The sequence below is a fragment of the Nycticebus coucang genome, chromosome 9 (assembly GCF_027406575.1).
Source record: "Nycticebus coucang isolate mNycCou1 chromosome 9, mNycCou1.pri, whole genome shotgun sequence".
Classification (NCBI taxonomy): Eukaryota; Metazoa; Chordata; class Mammalia; order Primates; family Lorisidae; genus Nycticebus; species Nycticebus coucang.
The window spans coordinates 47497301-47515437 of NC_069788.1; the positions used below are offsets into that span (position 1 = coordinate 47497301).

The window sequence follows — 18137 nt, forward strand, 5'->3', positions numbered from 1 at the left end:
CTCCCCTCCCCCCACCCCCAGGCCTGCCTGGCCCCAGGTAAAGGCGCAGATAGATGTAGAAATCACTGATTTTTATTAATTTCATAAATGGGAAATTCCGTGTGAAAGTGAAAGGGGCATGAGTCAAGTAAACTAGGGAGAGGTTTGGGCACAGGCCAAGGGGATGGGGGCAGCAGGGCAGTCGTGCTGGCAGGAAACCTGGAGATTGCCCAGCTGAGATCCTAGAGGCAGCTAGGTGGGTGGGTATTCAGAAGTAGGAGATGGAAGAGATGGCAGATCCTAGCAGGACAGCAGAGGGGTCAGTGGCCATGATTAGAGGGGCAAAAAGTTCAAGATGCCCTCCAGGTGCTGCCTCAGCCAGGGCTGCAGGCGGAAGAGATTAATGTGGAAGTCTCGCGGTGGTGGGACCTTGCCACGGGGAGCCCTTTTGCGGGAGTTTTTGTCAACAGCACCAGCACAAGGGTTGTAAAGACCCCAGCTCACCAGGCCCACCTAGAGGAATGGAAAGAACTGGCTGGAGGCTACCACAGCCCTAGCTCCAAGCCCCAACCTCCGTGGTTCCTCCAAAGACCTCCCTCAAGGGAGGACCATCCCCCAAGCAAGTGTGAGATCCTGTAACTCCAGTCCAGAGAGCTTCCCCCACCTCACCTGAAAAAATCTGAATCTCCGCTCAAGGAAAACTGCTCCCCCAGATTCTCCTGCCAGCAAGGAAGGACAGGAGTCAGTGTCATCCAGGGCAGCACACTGGTATCCTGGCACATATGCTGGCCACAGGGACACAATGCCCTTCCCGTCAGGAATCCAGGAGTGATAGGGGAACTCACCTTTGCAGGGATTGTCATCCTCCTGGGTACCACTGCAAAGGAACTGGTCTGTCACCACCTCTCTGACATCTGTCAAGTTGGGGAACATGGCTTTGCCTTGGGAGACTGCTTGGATACAGTTTGTCCACTGCAGTAGGGGTGGAGCAGGAAAGAGGAATGGAATGAGCAGGGACACCCAGCAGACCAGCTAGGCCTGGAGGAGGGGTGACCTAAGTCAGATGGAGAAAGCAGCCAGAGCTGGACAAGGAAGAGAGATGTTCTGGGAGCTGCCACAGGGGCATCCTAGCATCCTTGATCTGAGACCCTCACCTCTGTCCCAGTCTTGAGATTAATGTTCAGTTTGCTCCCATTCAAGGCAACAAAATGAGCAGGAACGCTCAGTTTGTTCAGCAGTTCATGCTCTGTAGTCAAGGAGAAAAGGGTGTTGTTGCTGGTCCTCTTGCCCCAAATCCAGACTGCCAGCTTGAAGACTGCAGCCCAGGCCTTGTCATTACCCCCAAGCCCTAGCCCCAGCTCTCAGGCACCCTAAGCCCCAGCACTCACCATGGTCCCGACAGGTGCTGCTTTGGGGTCTCCGCAGAGCCAGATTGGCCTCCATTGTACAGGGAAGGCAGATGGGTCTGGGGAGAAGGCCGAGGGTCACTCAGGCATACCCTCAATATCCACTCCAGGGGTCTCCAGAGCACTCTCCCATGAAGGGCACCCTTCTATCCCAGACTCTGATACCTGGCATGGGTGGACATCTTCACTTTCTGGGCCAGCTTCAGCAGGGCAATGTCATCACCATAGAACTCCTGAATTCCCTGGTCCTTCTTAGCGAAGATGTCAAACCCCTGGGAGATCACAGCCTTCTCAATAAGGAAGTCTTTTCCCCTCTGGGAGTTGGGATCCCCTGGAACAATGTGGCAGATTAGTCTAGACCAGGGCACTTAAAGGACCAGAGACTGGGGACAGGTGGTGGGATCTCTGGCTTCAGGGTCAGGGATCTGCTGCAGCCCCTGCCTTACCCACATTGACCCTCCACAGAGAGCGGTCCTCACTGTTGTGGAAACAGTGAGCTGCTGTCAGGACCCACTGGTCCGAGATGAGAGCCCCCCGGCAGGTCTCGTGGCTCTTGGGCTGCATGGGAACAGGCGATCTTCAGGCTGCTGTGTCTCTGGCCCATGGCCACAAGCCCCACCCCTTTTCCCTGATACCTTAATAGTGACATGCCAGGGTGTCCTCTCTTGGTCAGAGGCATTGGCCGACATATTTCCCACCCCACAGATGGTATCTGTGAGCTTGGAGACATCTGAGGATCAAATGGGGAAGGAGGCAGGTAAAGGGGCACTGGGTCCAGGTCCCCAGCATGGGCCTCCGGCTGGCTCCTCCTGTTCTCCCTGCCCAGAGAGGTGGAAGCTCACTCACCTAGCATGTGCTCAAAGACCTGGTGCAGAGCCTTGGTGTCCTGCAGAATAAAGGCGTGCCTCTCACCATCCTTCTTGGACCCCAGCTCATTCAGTTCTCTCCAGTCCACATCCAGCTTGCCCACCCCAATGGCATAGATATCTGATGGGGAGGAAGGGGAGCACCAGAATCCTGGTGAGGGGCCACCCCATGAGATCCGAGGCTGTTGTTTGGGACTCAGTGTGTCACACAAAGACCTACATGAGCCGGACCCATGCCGCCTTCACCCTGCCACCTATCTGCCTTCATTTCTTGCCGCTCCTTGCCCTTCATGCCAGCACACAGCCTCTCTGAAGTCCCTCAGATCCGTAGCCACATGCCCATCTCAGGCCACCTGCACCAGCTATGCCTCTGCCTGGTTTACCCCACCGAGAGGCTCACTTTCTTACCTAAGTCTTGGCTCAAATATAACCTGAGAAAAGCCTTCCATGGCCTCCCTGTCCAAAACTGCAATGCCCCAGACACTTTCATCCCCTCACCTCACTACACTTTATACCTTTTTTTTTTTTTTTTTTGAGACAGTTTCAAGTTATCACCCTGGGTAGAGTGCTATGGTGTCACAGCTCACAGCAACCTCCAATTCTTGGGTTCAAGTGATTCTCTTGCCTCAGCCTCCCAAGTAGTTGGGACTACAGGCGCCCACCACAACCCCTGGCTATTTTTTGGCCTGGGTTGGATTTGAACCTGCCAGCTCCAGTGTATGTGGCTGGCACCCTAGCTGCTTGAGCTACAGGTTTTGAGCCTTCATACCTTAGCTTATGTCACCAACCACCTATTATGCTATGTGGATTCCTTATCTCATTTTGTTTTGTTTTGTTTGTTTGTTCAATATGGGTTCTCATTATGTTGCCCAGGCTGGTTCCTGAGCTCCTGGGGTTGAGCAATCCTCATGCTTTAGCCTCCTGAGCTGCTGGAACTACAGGTATATACCCAGCTTCTTTATTTATTGCCTATAGTGGGGAGAATTGTGTCCCCCCCCCCAAAAGATTTGTTCAAATCCCAACCCCCAATACCTGTGAATCTGACCTTGTTTAGATAAAGGGTCTTTACAGCTGTCATAAATTTGAGTTTATACTAGATTAGGGCAAGCCTCATCCAGTGACTAGGGCCTTATAGAAACAGTGGAATTATAGCTCGGCACCCACAGTACAGTGGTTATGGCGCTGGCCACATGCACCAAGGCTGGCAGGTTCCAACCCTGCCCGGGCCAGCTAAAACAACAATGACAACTACAACAACAATAGCCAGGCATTACGGCGGGCGCCTATAGTCCCAGCTACTTGGGAGGCTGAGGCAAGAGAATCGCCTAAGCCCAAGAGTTTGAGGTTGCTGTGAGTTCAGCAACAGCATTCTACCAAGGGGTGACATAGTGAGACTCTGTCTCAGAAAAAGGGGGAATTTGGATCAAACAAATGGGTTCTGGATCTCCTACATGTATACGAGAACACCATGTGATAATACAGAGATGCGCACGGGAAGAAGGAGAGATGAAGACACAGGCAGAGGTTGGAGTTATGTGACTACAAGCCAAGGAATGCCTGGCCACCACAAGCTGGGAGAGACAGGACAGGACTCTTCCCTAGAGCCTCCAGAGGGAGCATGGCCCTGCCAACACCTTAATTTCAGACTTCTACCCTCCAGAACTGTGAGTGGATAAACTTCTGTGTTTTAAGCCACCCGGGGCGGTGCCTATGGCTCAAGGAGTAGGGCGCTGGCTCCATATATCAGAGGTGGTGGGTTCAAACCTGGCCCCAGCCAAAAACTGCAAAAAAAAAAAAAAAAAAGATAAGCCACCCAGGTGTGGTGCTTTGTTACAGTGTGCCCAGGAACCTCAGATGTTGCCCCATGCAGAGTGGCATGCAAGCAGAGGTTTCACAGCTGTATCCTCAGCACACAGAATGGCGCCTGGCCCAGGATGGGCCCTTGGTAAATACTTTTAAATGACTGACTGAATAAAAAGAACTCAGAATATAGCATGGAGACAAACTTCTGATCTGGTCTTCCTCTGAGAGAAGGGTCTAAAGCCACCTGTTCCCACTGGAGGGCCTGGACTCACACTACCATCAGTGCCCAGCATCAGAGTGTGGTGCCAGTCACAACCGCCCTGAGGTGGCCCACAGAGCCTGATCTTCTCCCACCCTTTGCACTCCTTGTGGCCTGCTGTTTTGCTCCTAGAGAGTGCTGTGTTATGTGTAAGAATCAGGGTGGTCAGAGGGGTCTTCAGCCAGGAAACAACCTGGTAATAGCCCATGGGTTGTCTTTGGCCATTTTCCTTTGGTCCTCTACTTCTTTTTTTTTTTTTTTTTGTGGTTTTTGGCCAGGGCTGGGTTTGAACCCGCCACCTCCGACATATGGGACCGGCACCCTACTCCTTGAGCCACAGGCGCCACCCCAGTCCTCTACCTCTTAATGAAATCTTTTTGAGCATTTAACCTCGGCCCATTGAGTAACACTAAGGAGGAAGAGAGTAGGTTTTGACTTTTGTCTTCCTTAGGCCAGAGATTTAAAGAGGAATCAGCATACCCTTGAGGGGCAGGTGGGTAGGGCAGTATGAATGGAAAGGAGAGGACCTAAGGGGAAGGTGGGATTTGGGGGCTCAAAACCAGCTGCCTTCCCTCTCTACACAACTCCCCTTAAAATTATTTTCTAGTCAAAGGTCAGTATAATTTGTGTTCAGTCTGAACTGGAGAATTATTCCTTTAGGGGCTGAAACTGCCAAAGCTGTAGTTAGCTATCTATACTGCTAAAAGAGGAAATGTTAGGGACCATCCCTACAAGGAATGAAGGTCCCTTCCTAGAAAGGTTCCTGAAAAATGAGATAGTGGTGATGATGATGATGGTGGCAGTCAAAGCTAACATAAACTGGGTGTTTCTGTGTGCCAGCCAATGTTTGCCTGAATATCTTCCCCTGTCAGCCTACGAGGAATGTCCTTGCTCTGTTCCCTTAGATGAAGAAACTGCCCATGGCCACATCCCCTGGAAGACAAAACCAAGGGTGAGACCACAGGCAGTGTGTCACCAGACTCTTCACTGTGGTCCTCAGCTGCCTTTGTACAGAACAACACAGAAATAAATCCATATGGCTCCAGGTCAGAGCCAAAATGCTGGAACCCCTGACTGAGGACCCCGTGCTCCCTACAGGGACAGCTCAGATAAGGAGTAGGGGCTCACCCAGATAGTCATTCCTCTTCTGGTTGATGTTCAGAACCTCTCTGATATTGTCGACAGCGATCTTGGGAGAACCACCCATGTTGGACTTTCCTAGAACAGAGATGGCAAACAATTTTTCTTTCTTTCTTTTTTTTTTTTTTTTTTTGCAGTTTTTGGCCAGGGCTGGGTTTGAACCTACCACCTCTGGTATATGGGGCCAGCGCCCTACTCCTTTGAGCCACAGACGCTGCCCTCTTTCTTTTTTTTTTTTTTTTTTAGAGACAGAGTCTTACTCTATTGCCCTTGGTAGAGTGCCGTGACATCATAGCTCACAGCAAACTCCAACTCCTGGGCTTAGGCGATTCTCTTGCCTCAGCCTCCAGAGTAGCTGGGATTACAGGCACCTGCCACAACACCCCACTATTTTTTTGTTGCAGTTTGGCCGGGGCCAGGTTTGAACCCGCCGCCCTTGGTATATGGGGCCAGCGCCCTACCCACTGAGCCACAGGCACTGCTCAGCAAAGTGTTTTTCATCTGGGTGGATATCAGGATTCTCCAGAGCCCTGAAAGAGTGGGGAAGCATTCAGCCTGGGAACCTTGACACTTATTTTGCTTATGTGGGTTTCAAAATATTCCTTTTAGGCCAGGCGTGGTGGCTTATGCCTGTAATCCTAGCACTTGGGAGGCTGAGGCAGGTGGATTGCCTGAGCTCATGGGTTCGAGACCAGTGTGAGCCAGAGCAAGACCTCATCTCTAAAAACAGCCGGGCATTGTGGCAGGCACCTGTAGTCCCAGCTAATTGGGAGGCTGAGGCAAGAGAATCGCTTGAGCCCAAGAATTTGACGTTGCTGTGAGCTATAACATCATGGCACTCTACCGAGGGCGACAAAAAAAAAAAAAAATTCCTTTTACTGAAATTTTCTACATTCCAGTCACTAGGCCAGGAGTTTCACATACTTTATCTCCTTTAATTCACATGCAACCCCAGGAAATAGGGGTATCCTCCTTTTATAGACAATAAAATAGCCTTGGAGGGGCTGTGTAATTTGGACAAAATCAAGAGGCAAATGACAAGGCCAGATCTAATGGCTGCTCCTTCATCTGTGCCCCTCGATACTCCTGCTCAAGACCCACGTTTCCCCATGTAGGTCCAAGTCACCTTCCAGGTAGTAAGAAGAGCTAACATATTCTTTTTTTTTTTTGTAGAGACAGAGTCTCACTTTACTGCCCTCAGTAGAGTGCTGTGGCATCACTCGGCTCACAGCAACCTCCATCTCTTAGGCTTAAGCGATTCTCTTGCCTCAGCCTCCCGAGTAGCTGGGACTACAGGCGCCCGCCACAACACCCGGCTATTTTTTGGTTGCAGTTTGGCCGGGGCTGGGTTTGAACCCGCCACCCTTGGTATATGGGGCTGGCGCCCTACTCACTGAGCCACAGGCGCCGCCCAACATACTCTAATCACAAAGCACTTTTACACAAACTACTTGAATTGCTCTCCATAAAAATTATGTAAGGAAGGGGGGAAGCCATCATCATCATTGACATATGGCTATGATCAGCATTATCAACACCATTTATTTCTATTTTTATAAATAAGAAACTGGAGCCCAGAGTGGCAGAGGGAGAACCAGACTGCAGGTCTTCTGGCCCCACATTGGGGTTCCTTCCACTAGCCCATACCCACTCGCAGGACAACAATACCCACCGTCTGTCAGAAGGATGATGGCATGTCGGATTTCCTGCCAGGCCATTGTTCCTATGCCGAGTCGGAGCATTTGGTTATTCATCATGATGTAGACACTATTCAGGGCCTCAAAGATGTTGGTCCCGGTTCCGTTTTCATGGTCTGGAAAATGCCAAAAAGAAGGACTCTCTTCGAAACTTCCCACCTGCCACCCAGGGGTAGGGAATCACCCTGTTTTTCCAACCACCAGAAATGTAACTTATCAATTGATTTGATAAACTCAGATCTTTGCCATCTAGGTAGTGATTTGGCATCATTGCTTATTCAAACATTAAAAGCCATTCCACCTTAGAAGTGTTCATTGCATTACCCTAATTCAAGACCACTCTAAAGTCCCAGGATTCAAAGATGAGTTTTCCAAAGAACTTGAGTTGCTTTAGTCATTTGCTAACTGCCACCCAGGTAGCTTCACACAGTGTCCAGATGAATAATGACACGGGGAGTTGGCAGTTTGGAAGGCCAGACCACGTGGAAGGAGCCAAAGACCTGCACAGTGTGTTTGGACTTGCAGCACGTCAGAGTGAACCGCGAGTTGGGAGTAGCTGGACTCCCTCACTAGGACACTGGACTTAAAAGCTACATGTGAGGCTTAGCACCCGTGGAACAGCGGTTATGGCGCCAGCCACATGCACCAAGGCTGGTGGGTTTGAACCCAGCCCAGGCCAGGTAAAACAACAATGACAACTGCAACAAAAAATAGCTGGGCGTTGTGGCGGGCACCTGTAGTCCCAGGTACTTGGGATGCTGAGGCAGGAGAATAGCTTAAGCCCAAAAGTTGGAGGTTGCTGTGAGCTGTCATGCCACGGCTTTCTACTGAGGGCAACATAGTGAGACTCTGTCCTCAAATTTTTTTTTTTTTTTTTTTATAGAGATAGAGTCTCACTTTATGGCCCTTGGTAGAGTGCCGTGGCATCACACAGCTCACAGCAACCTCCAGCTCCTCCATGCTCTGCCACAGCACCCGGCTATTTTTTTGTTGCAGTTTGGCTGGGGCTGGGTTTGAACCCGCCACCCTCGGCATATGGGGCCGGCACCCTACTCACTGAGCCACAGGCGCCGCCCTCTTCAAATTTTTTTTAAAAAGCTACACCTGAGCCCTGGGACTCAAGTGCCACCAAGAGGCATCTTTCTCTCTCTAATTTGTCCAGAATCTGTCTGCAGGCCCCACAGTCCATCCTCTCCACTCCCATCACATCATGTGATGACACCCATACCTTTAGAGTTGGCATTTTCCAAACTGCTGATGACTTCTGTCACATCCCGGGAGTTGTCATGCAGGACAGACATGAGGACTTTGGGCTTGGAGGCAAAGGTGATGATGGCGACACTGACATTGATCTCAAAGCTGAAGATCTGTGCAGGGTGAGTGAGAGGTGGCGTGAAGGGCCTTGGAACCAAAGGGAGGATGGTAAGACAGCAAACAATGGCCCCCAAGGAGGCAGAGAGCCTGGATGGACAGAGGCAATAGCCACAGGAGGCACCAACTAGGAAATGGCTGTTTAGAAGAAGCCAGCAAAGGCACAGTTGTCAAGTACTTATTCTCTTTGATAGACTCTCTTCTCATTTAATCCTCACATCAGCTCTGCAGGGGGCATGGTGGTCCCTATCTTAGGGGTAAGGAAGTTGAGACTTGTTAGCCTGCCCCCACCACACCATGAGGAAAAGGTGGAGGCAGGACCTGAGCTTGTTGGCAAGTAGCCTCTTCACAGTTTAATGAGTACTTGCTTTTAAGTCCTAAGAAAGACTCTAAAGAGCATAGAAATTGCCCTCTTTAACATGTAACTACATAGCTGAAAGGAAAAACCATCTGTCTACATGGATTATTGTGAAAAGCATAATTATAAAACAAAGGGTTGGCAAGAAACTTAAACCAGCATCTTCCAGACTCTTCTTTTTTGAGACAGAGTCTCACTATGTCACCCTCCGTAGAGTACTGTGGTATCACAGCTCACAGTAACTTCAAACTCTTGGGCTTAAGAGATTCTCTTGCCTCAGCCTCCCAAGTAGCTGGGACTACAGGCACCCACCATAACGCCTATCTATTTTTTGGTTGCAGTTGTCATTGTTGTTCAGCTGGCCCAGGCAGGGTTCCAACCCACCAGCCTTGGTGCATGTGGGCAGCACCATAACCACTGTGTTAAAGGTGCCAAGCCTTTCCAGACTCTTCTGTCTGTGCTTCCTGTCAGTAAAAACATTGTGAGCATGTGCCCCAATGTAGGGATATGGACTTACAAATTAGATAAGTGTATCAGTTTTCAAATATGTTGTATACATTATAAACCCTCCACAAAGAATTAAAATTTTAAAAGGAAATTAAAATACATTAAATTATTAGTTTAATTTAAATTATTCAACAAGGGTACCGGATTTTTCTGACACATCACCAAGGATTATCTCGTTACCCTTTTTATGGGAACCACTGTTCTAGACAAGTGCATTCCTGAAAAGAAAGTTCATCTTTGATGTCCCCTAGCACCCAGCGTAGTACCTGGCACGTAGCTGGTACCCCAAAAGTGTTTGTGGAAAAAAAAAATATGTGCATATAAATTGAAATCATGACTCCTGCCTGTCACGAGTATAACTTGGGAAGACTTCTGGGAAGAGGTGGGCTATGAGTGGGACTTTGAGGAAGGGAAGGAGACAGGAGACAGTGATGCAAGAAGACCTCCTCCACATGCCGGCTTTTAATTCCTGACCCTGTCCACCATGAGGGAGGCACTCTCCTTGAAGATGTGAAAGTCTTCTTGTGATACACTCTGAGAGGCATCCAGGAGCAGATAGAGGTTCAGGTGACCAGAGCGCTGGATTTGGATTTTACGGCCCAGGTTTTCTGGAGAAAAGTGGAAGGGGAGGAATCAGAATATCACCTCCTTCCTGTGCCCTAGCGGGGGGTGGGGGGGCGTCCAACCTCTCTGCTTCCCTCTGGTTACAGAAACACACACCCCACACCCCCCACACCCCGGCTCCCAGACCTCCAGGAAGCCACCTCCCTCCCCTGCTCCGGCCAGGCGCAGAACCCTACTGCCCCAACCACTGCCTCAAACACTCACCCTTTTTCTGCTGGATGGGATTGGTGGCCCCAAGCAAGTGAGAGAAGGAGGTGCCCAGGGCAGGGGCCACATCCTCAGGGAAGTCATAAGAGTAGGGCTCTGTGGGAAGAGCCACAGAGGGTCAACCAGGATAGGCCTGGGGTACCCTGGGGCCTGGGAGGGAGGACAGAGCAGCTACTCACGGCGGCAGATGGGCTCTGTCCCGCTCCAGACCCCATTTTCTTGGCACTCCCGCTCTGCAGACCCTGTGAGCACCAGATTCGAGGAGCAGCGATAGCGGACCTTGTCCCCAAGGCCAAAGCGGGAGCCTGTCCGCACAGCACCCACTGAAATCCCTGGGTTGGGGCAGTGTCCAGCTGCAAGTGAATGAGGGAGGACAGAAGTAAGCAGCCTCCTCTGGCCACTTGGCCTCACTCACTCACTCCCTCACCTGCCAAGCTCTCCCACCTCTCGGGACCCTCAGAACCTTGGAGGGTCCCTTGGCCTTCCCCTGGGAGACACCAGAACTGTGCTTCCCAGGAGTGTAGATGGAGAATCTTGAGGAAGACAAAATGTTTAGAACTCAACACCCTGATTCACCCACTGAAGCTCCCCAATCCCAACCCAGGGATTCACTCCTGTCTGTCCCAGAGCCCCAGGGAAGATGCTGGCTGATGATCCCTACACCTCCATAGAGAAAATTTGCATATCATAGACCCCAAGGAGGCATCACTGCACCCACCAGAAGGGCCAACTCTAGAATGACAGGTAACTCCAAATGCTGGCGAGCACATGGAGCAACCAGAACTCTGTTACGTTGCTGGAGTGCCCATGGGGAAAGCTGATGGTCAGCCTCTGCTACCGCCAAACTACGCCAGCCTGTGACCCAACCAGTCCATGTTTAGATCATTTACTCCAGAGAAACCAGTGCACGCGTGCACCAAAGGTCAGGTGCAAGAATGTTCATAGAGTTTTACTCCTAAGAGCCCCAAACTGAAAACAACCCAAATGCACACTGACAGGAGAATGGATAAATAAACTGTAAGATAGTCATATACAGAATACTACATGGCAATAAAAAAGAACAAACTACCCATACACACAGCAACACGGATAAATCTCACAAACAGAATGTTGAACAAAGGAAGCCAGATGCAAAGGCCACAGCCTGCAGACCTCAATTTACCAAAATCCAGGAATATTTATTCTATCTACATGTAGTGTAAGAACAAGCTAAACTACTCTGCAAAGGCAGAATTCAGAAGACTGGTTACTTCATGGGAGGGGACAGGATGAAGCCTCTGCCATGTTGGGCAAGTTGTCTGTTCTAGGTGGTGATGACAGAGATAGATTCATACATAAAAATCCATCAAGCTGAATACTTAAGATTTGTACATTTTGTAGGTAGAGTATACCTTAATTTTTTAAAATTATATTTATGTTTGAATAAATAGCCATTTGGCAAAGACTCAAGGGCAAGAGTGGGAAGCCACAGGCTGAGTCACTGGACATAGGGTCCTGCCGTCTTATGGACCCTATGTCTTCTGTATTATGTACTCAGAACTATGATTTAGGAGAGGCCCCCCAAACCTGCAGGCAACTGTGGCTCCAGGAAATCCTGGTGCTCCTCTTCTGTCAAGGAGAGCCCCTCACCATTCACAGGGGCAATAATAACTATGGCAAAAGCATATGTGGCTGTGCTGAGTGGTGTGTGCCTTCAGTCCCTGCTGCTCAGGAGGCCAAAGCAGGAAGATTGCATGAGCACAAAATTTCGAGGCTAGATTGGGCAACACAGTGAGATCTTGTCTATTAAAAAAAAAAGTCAAAAACAAAAGCGTGTGCGCATTAATCCAATTCTAGATGCTTGCTAATATCGACTCATTTAATCCAGGCAGCAATCCCAGGAGGCTGGCACTTTTACTATTCCCATTTTACGGATATGAAAACCGAGGCATAGGCAGGTTAAATAACCTGTCCGAAGGCTATCAAAGTCAAGGTTCTTCATCTACACTCCTGAGAAGCACAGTTCTGGTGACTTCCAGGGGAGGCCAAGGGACCCAAACCTGGTTCCAGAGGCAAGGCACTTAAACACAATAGTGGATTCTCCCGTTGCAATAATTTGTGAGACTCAAATCCCAAGTCTTGTTTTGAGGCATTCAGAAAAGCTGGATAGAGTGTGTGGAGCATATATTTTTGATGTGAAGCTTAGCACCAACTGCCCAGGGCCAGGTTGCCTGCATACTGATGATGAGTGACCTGTAGACCTCAATTTACCAAAATCCAGGAATATTTATTATTGTGGCACAGGGAACACCAGACCCCTATCCCCACAGAGGCTTCCTGGGCACACATTAGGCTCCAGCATTCCCCAGAAGCCCCCAGCCCTCATGCAGCCCATGGGTCACAGCACTCACCCCCATTATCGCACACAGCAGTTTCTCCATCCCATAAGCCATTGAGGCGACACTGACGTATAGGCGAGCCCCGCAGTGTGAAGCCATCCTCACACTCAAAGGTCAGGTTGCTGCCCACAGGGTGGGCCCCCAGCCGTGGGGTGTACACACCGTTCTCAAAGGAAACAGGGGCTGGACAGCGAACAGCTGGAGAGAGAGTAGGAGGGAATATAGGGATGGATGGGGAACCCCTGGGCTGGCACTGAGCCGGTGACAGACTGCTGGATGACTGGGAACGGCCAATCGGTCCTCAAAACATTAAAATATTAGATTGAAGCACATGAAAGTGCTGTTTGGACAATTGGTTGAATGTTGACAATTCCACACAGTTCAAACTAATTGATTAATACAGAGCCGGTTCCCTCAGCCCCGTGAAGGGCCGTGGCCACTCCAGCCCCTCCTTGGGAACCTCAAGTGTCCAGAGGACTCCAGGACCATTTAGCATCCATCCTGAATGGCCACTACTGTGCAATCAATTGTACATAAAAAGTCATCCCTGGCTTTTGTACCCCATAATCTCCATCAAAGCCTGCCCTTAATTCCTTGCTCCAGGCAATTGAAATTTTCTGGATATTTCAATTCCTTGCTCCAGGCAATTGAAATTTTCTGGATATTTCAAAATGTCCTCTGCAAAAGCACCTTTGCCTTCCCCCCCACACCATCCAGTCATGCTAAGTCCCACCCTGAGCAGCTCCTAAACAGAAGTTCTGGAGTGGCTGGCCCCTCGTGGGGCCCCCTGATGAAGGACTGCAGGGAGCCTCACGTTTGCAGACAGCCTTAGTCAGCCGGGTTGCTCTTGGAGTCTGCCACTGTCCATTGCTCTTGCACAGCCGTGATGCTGGGGATGGGTACAGGCCCTGGGGGCAGGTGTAAGTGAGGAGACTCCCAGAGGCCCAGCCGTGGCTGAGGGTGAAAGTGCCACCGGAGATATTCACATTCTGAGGGCAAGAGAGAGCAGCAGCTGCCGGCCCTGCAGGCATGGGGGACAAGGAAACAGCAAAGGGAAAAGAAGAAAGGCACAGATGAGAAAAGGAAAGAAAAAGTGACCTTCCAATTCATATGTGGGGACTCTACCTGGTAGCACCAGCCTGGCTCAGCCAGGACCCCGACATCCCCCTCCCCCGCCTCCTACCTTGGTATAGGGGCAGCAGACAAAGAAGAACCATCAGTGGGTCCATAGTGTCCACCCTAGGGACAGGGAGAGGCAGACAGCCACGAGAGGGAAAAGGTCATCTGACTTCCCGAAAACCAGAGCTGGCTCAGCTGCTGCTTCATTAGCTGCCAGAGAAGGAAAACCAGGGAGTGGTGGGGGTGGGGAGAATGCTCTTCTTTCAGGAAAAAAGAAGCAGAGATTAAGGACTGAGCTGAAGGGGCAAAACCTTTGCCCTGTCTCCCTAATGCCAAAACACCAATATATCTATAAAGTCAAAAGAGCTCCACCACAGGCTTTGCTTACTGCTCCCAAGCTCCCCTACACATACATGCACACCCACACACACACATCCACACACATACACCAGCAAGCTCACAAACTCAGACGGACACACGCGTGCGCTTATGCACACTTGCTCTTGCATAGTCTAAAGCAAACAAACCCACAATCCATCCAAGATATTGCAAAACATTCTATGTAAGTAAAGTTTTCATTTTCTTTTGGGTTTTGCCAAGTGGGTTTTACTTCCTGAAAATAGGGAACAGTGCTGTTTTCTTAAACATAAACTTCCAAGGGATTGAGACTAATGTTCTTAGAACTTATCAATATACAGGAAGATTCACAATACTTTTCTTTCCAGCAAGCCTTCCCCACAGAGAATATAGGGATAACAAAATCAGCACTTAGTTTTGGAAACAGGAAAAAATGTTTACAACATTTTTACCAAAAGTCCAATAGGTAAATTTCCCATGTTACAAAATAATTAAATTTAGGGTTGGTTACTCAGATGAATAAAAATGTGTTGGGGTTGGCTCAAGCGGCTAAGGCACCAGCCACATACACCTGAGCTGATGAGTTTGAATCCAGCCTGGGCCCACCAAACAGCAATGATGGCTGCAACCAAAAAATAGCCAGTTGTTGTGGTGGGCACCTATAATCCCAGCTACTTGGAGGCGGAGGCAAGAGACTCACTAGAGCCCAGGAGTTGGAGATTACTGTGAGCTGTGATGCCACGGCACTCTACCCAGTGAGACAGCTTGAGGCTCTGTCTCAAAAAATAAATAAATAAATAAAGTATTGGGGTTTGGAATGTGCCAAATCATAACCCAGACTTGTATCAAATGCAGGAAGCAAAGACGCTTTAAGCTAGGGTATTAGTCTCACTATCCCACAAAAGCCTCTTAAATACATTTTTGAACAATGTGGGGTATAAATAAACATGATCAATCAAAAACAAAGATGAAACTTTCTCTGAAGTGATCATTTAAGTAAGACTACATTTCCCAGCTTTCCTGGTGGCTATGTAGCCAGGTGACTTGGTTCTGCCTAATGGGATGTGAGTGGAACTGATGTGTGTTCCAAATTATATCCCTAAAATAAAAGTGGGAAGTATGTCCTTTTTTTCTCATGATCTGGCTTATAAACTGAGTGGTGATGCATATGAAGATGAGGACAATGTCCTGAAGACGACAGGGAAAGCAGAGGAGCCTGGGTCCCTGACACTGTGTTGATGTCAACCAGCCCTGCCCACCTACTCAGAATGTTACAAGAGAGTAATAAACTATCTTCAGGGTGGTGAGTATTTAGGAATGTTTACAAATAATTGAAGCTGGCTCAGCTTCTGTAGCACAGTGGTTACCGTGCCAACCACATACACCAAGGGTGGCAGGTTCGAACCTAACTTGGGCCAACTAAACAACTGCAACCAAAAAATAGCTGTGCGTTGTGGCAGGCCCCTGTAGTCCCAGCTACTTGGGAGGCTGAGGCAAGAGAATCACTTAAGCCCAGGAGTTGGAGGTTGCTGTGAGCTGTGATGCCATGGCACTCTGCCAAGGGCAACATAATAAGACTTTGTCTCAAAAAAATAAGTAAATAAAATAATTGAAGCTTTGTCTTCTTTCAGTCATGTGGTGGGATTGAATTTCCCCCATCCACTTGTTTTCAGCAATGACATATGAGTACAAGTGGTCTATATCACTGCCAGGTGGAACCTCTGAGAGTCAATGCAGTCTCATCATGCTCGTTCCCTCTGGATGGCAACATTTGAGATCGTGTCTGTTCCATCAGCTGAGATCCCTGGGTGCTATCAAAAGCAGAATCTCCTGCTGACTCTTGGTGGATAAATAACACAAGCAAGAAATAAACCATTGTTATTTTAATCCATTGCATTGCAACTGATACATGGTATGGGGAGAAAAAGTACAACTCAAAGCGTAGGGGCTTTAAAAATGATTTATTCTTTCTCACAATTTGTTGTGTTGCCCAGGTGGTTCTTCTGCTGGCCCTGCCTGGGTTTAGTCATGCAGCTGCAATCAGCTAAAGGCTGAGTGCAGTGGGAACAGTGGGACAGCTGGCCCTTTCTCTCCCATGGTCTTTCATCCCTTGCCTCTTACAGCATGGGAGTCCCAGGGCAACATTCCAAAAGAACCAAAGCATAAGTGGTAAGATTTCTTGAGGCCTATCCCCAGATATCTATCACATAACATCACTTCTGCCACTTTCTACTGGAGAAAGCAAATCACAAATCGACTCTTAAAGGGGAAAGTGGCAAAGTCACATTGTAAAGGGGCATGAACACCAGAATAGGAGAGATTTAGGGTTATATTTTGCAAGCCACTGTGGCAACACATATTTCAGGGTTGTTTGTGCCCAGGGCATAATGAAACCTAACCTGACTGAATACTTTTTTTTTTTTTTTTTGAGACAGAGCCTCCAAGCTGTTGCCCTGTTGTGCCGTGGCATCACAGCTCACAGCAACCTCCAACTCCTGGGCTCAAGCGATTTTCCTGTCTCCACCTCCCAAGTAGCTGGGACTACAGGCGCCCGCCACAACGCCCAGCTATTTTCTTTTCGTTGCAGCCGTCATTGTTGTTTGGTGGTCCCAGGCTGGATTCGAACCCGCCAGCTCAGGTGTATGTGGCTGGTGCCTTAGCCGCTTGAGCCACAGGCGCCGAGCCCTGACTGGATACTTAAATTGCTAAATTTTGGGTGCCTTGCTAAGCCATCAAAGTCATGTCTAACAGCTACCTTTAAAAGAAAGAGCTCTTCTTTCACAAGTTTCTGTCGCTATCTATTGAGTTAGATCGACGTGGCATGGTGTGGCAGAATCCATTCTCTTTTCATCTTTTCGTAATAAAATTCCCAAGTTTCCTGGGCCCATGAAGGATGCTCTTACGGAGAGGTGTATGTTCCTTGACTTTTCTTCTCCCCTTCCCACCTCCTGGAATGTGGACAAAATGGTAGAAGTGGAGCCACTCTAGATCACAAAGAAACAAAATTAAAGAAGCCTTGCTCCCCAAACCTGTAGCACTAACAGGACTGTCATGGACTACTTAGACTATTTAAGTCATTGTTATTTTAGCCGCTAGACCTGTATCTAACTAAATCACCTTTGTGGGAGCCAAAGGCAATAATTAGGGACGTATGTTTATGAGGACATATGCTAAATTTTTGCAGTAAAAAGACGCCAAAGTGCAGTAACTTAAATAAGATGGAAGTTTACTACACTTTCAAATAAGTGCCTCAGTGTAAGCAGGTCAAGGTGATGTGGTATGTGTAGCCCTGGCTAGCAGGGCAGAGTTACTCATCAGTCTCCTTCAGAATCCTACATTCCTTCCATCCTGTGGTTCTGCCATACCATTGGGAATTTGACCTTGTATGCACGGCCAAAACAGGGTGTCCAGCAAGCCTGTACTTCCAAGGAAATGAAATGAGAGCAGCAATAGGAAACAAGTAATGAAATGAAATTTCACCCAACTATTCCATTGGCGAAAACTCAACTATATGGAAGGCTGGAAAGTATGGTCCCTAGTTTGTAGACCATGTGCACAGCTAAAACTCTAATACTAGATAAGGAGAGGATGGATTTGGGGAGATAAGCGATGTGCAAGGGTCAGCCAAGTTTTTTTTCTTTTTGAAACAGAGTCTCACACTATCTCCTGGGGCAGAGCGCTGTGGTTCTGTCACAGCTCACAGCAACCTCAAACTCTTGGGCTCAAGAGATCCTCTTACCTCAGCCTCCCAAGTATCTGGGACTACAGGCTCCTGCCACAATGCCCCACTAGTTTTTCTGCCAAAATGCACAGCTAGTTTTTCTATTTTTAGTAGAGAGGGGATCTCACCCTGGCTCAGGCTGGTCTCAGACTCCTAAATTCAAACCTTAATCCTCCCACCTTGGCCTCCCAGAGTGCAAGGATTACAGGTGTGAGCCACTGCACCAGCCAGGGGGTTGGCCAACTTTGATGAGGAACTCTGGCCCCAGGGAGGCCACATTGAACAGAGGCAAGAAAGAGAAAGTGGGTCACCAGAGTTGGTTTACTGTTAGTTGTCTAGAAGGCC

General features: G+C 48.9%; 1 protein-coding gene across 1 annotated transcript; it reads right to left on the minus strand.

Annotated features, from left to right (window-relative positions):
* Positions 1-56: 56 nt before the first annotated feature.
* On the minus strand, positions 57-14153 carry C2 (complement C2). The gene is made up of 18 exons (XM_053601368.1): positions 13779-14153; positions 13410-13616; positions 12608-12793; positions 10397-10570; positions 10215-10313; positions 9861-9994; positions 8379-8517; positions 7126-7266; positions 5442-5531; positions 2232-2372; positions 2021-2115; positions 1832-1943; positions 1551-1716; positions 1368-1444; positions 1134-1225; positions 825-951; positions 649-698; positions 57-492 (listed from the first exon to the last, which is right to left on the minus strand). The coding sequence occupies exons 1-18, from the start codon at positions 13822-13824 to the stop codon at positions 313-315; spliced, it is 2256 nt and encodes a 751-aa protein (XP_053457343.1). The 5' UTR covers positions 13825-14153; the 3' UTR covers positions 57-312.
* Between the last annotated feature and the right edge of the window lie 3984 nt (positions 14154-18137).

Excerpts from the sequence above, each read along its gene's own strand:
- C2 (XM_053601368.1), bottom strand. The coding sequence starts at position 13,824 with ATGGACCCACTGATGGTTCTTCTTTGTCTGCTGCCCCTATACCAAG. Across the intron at positions 2,373-5,441 it reads GAAGAGGAATGACTATCTGG|ATATCTATGCCATTGGGGTG; the intron begins GTGAGCCCCTAC and ends CCTCCCCATCAG. Across the intron at positions 1,717-1,831 it reads TCTGTGGAGGGTCAATGTGG|GGGATCCCAACTCCCAGAGG; the intron begins GTAAGGCAGGGG and ends ACATTGTTCCAG.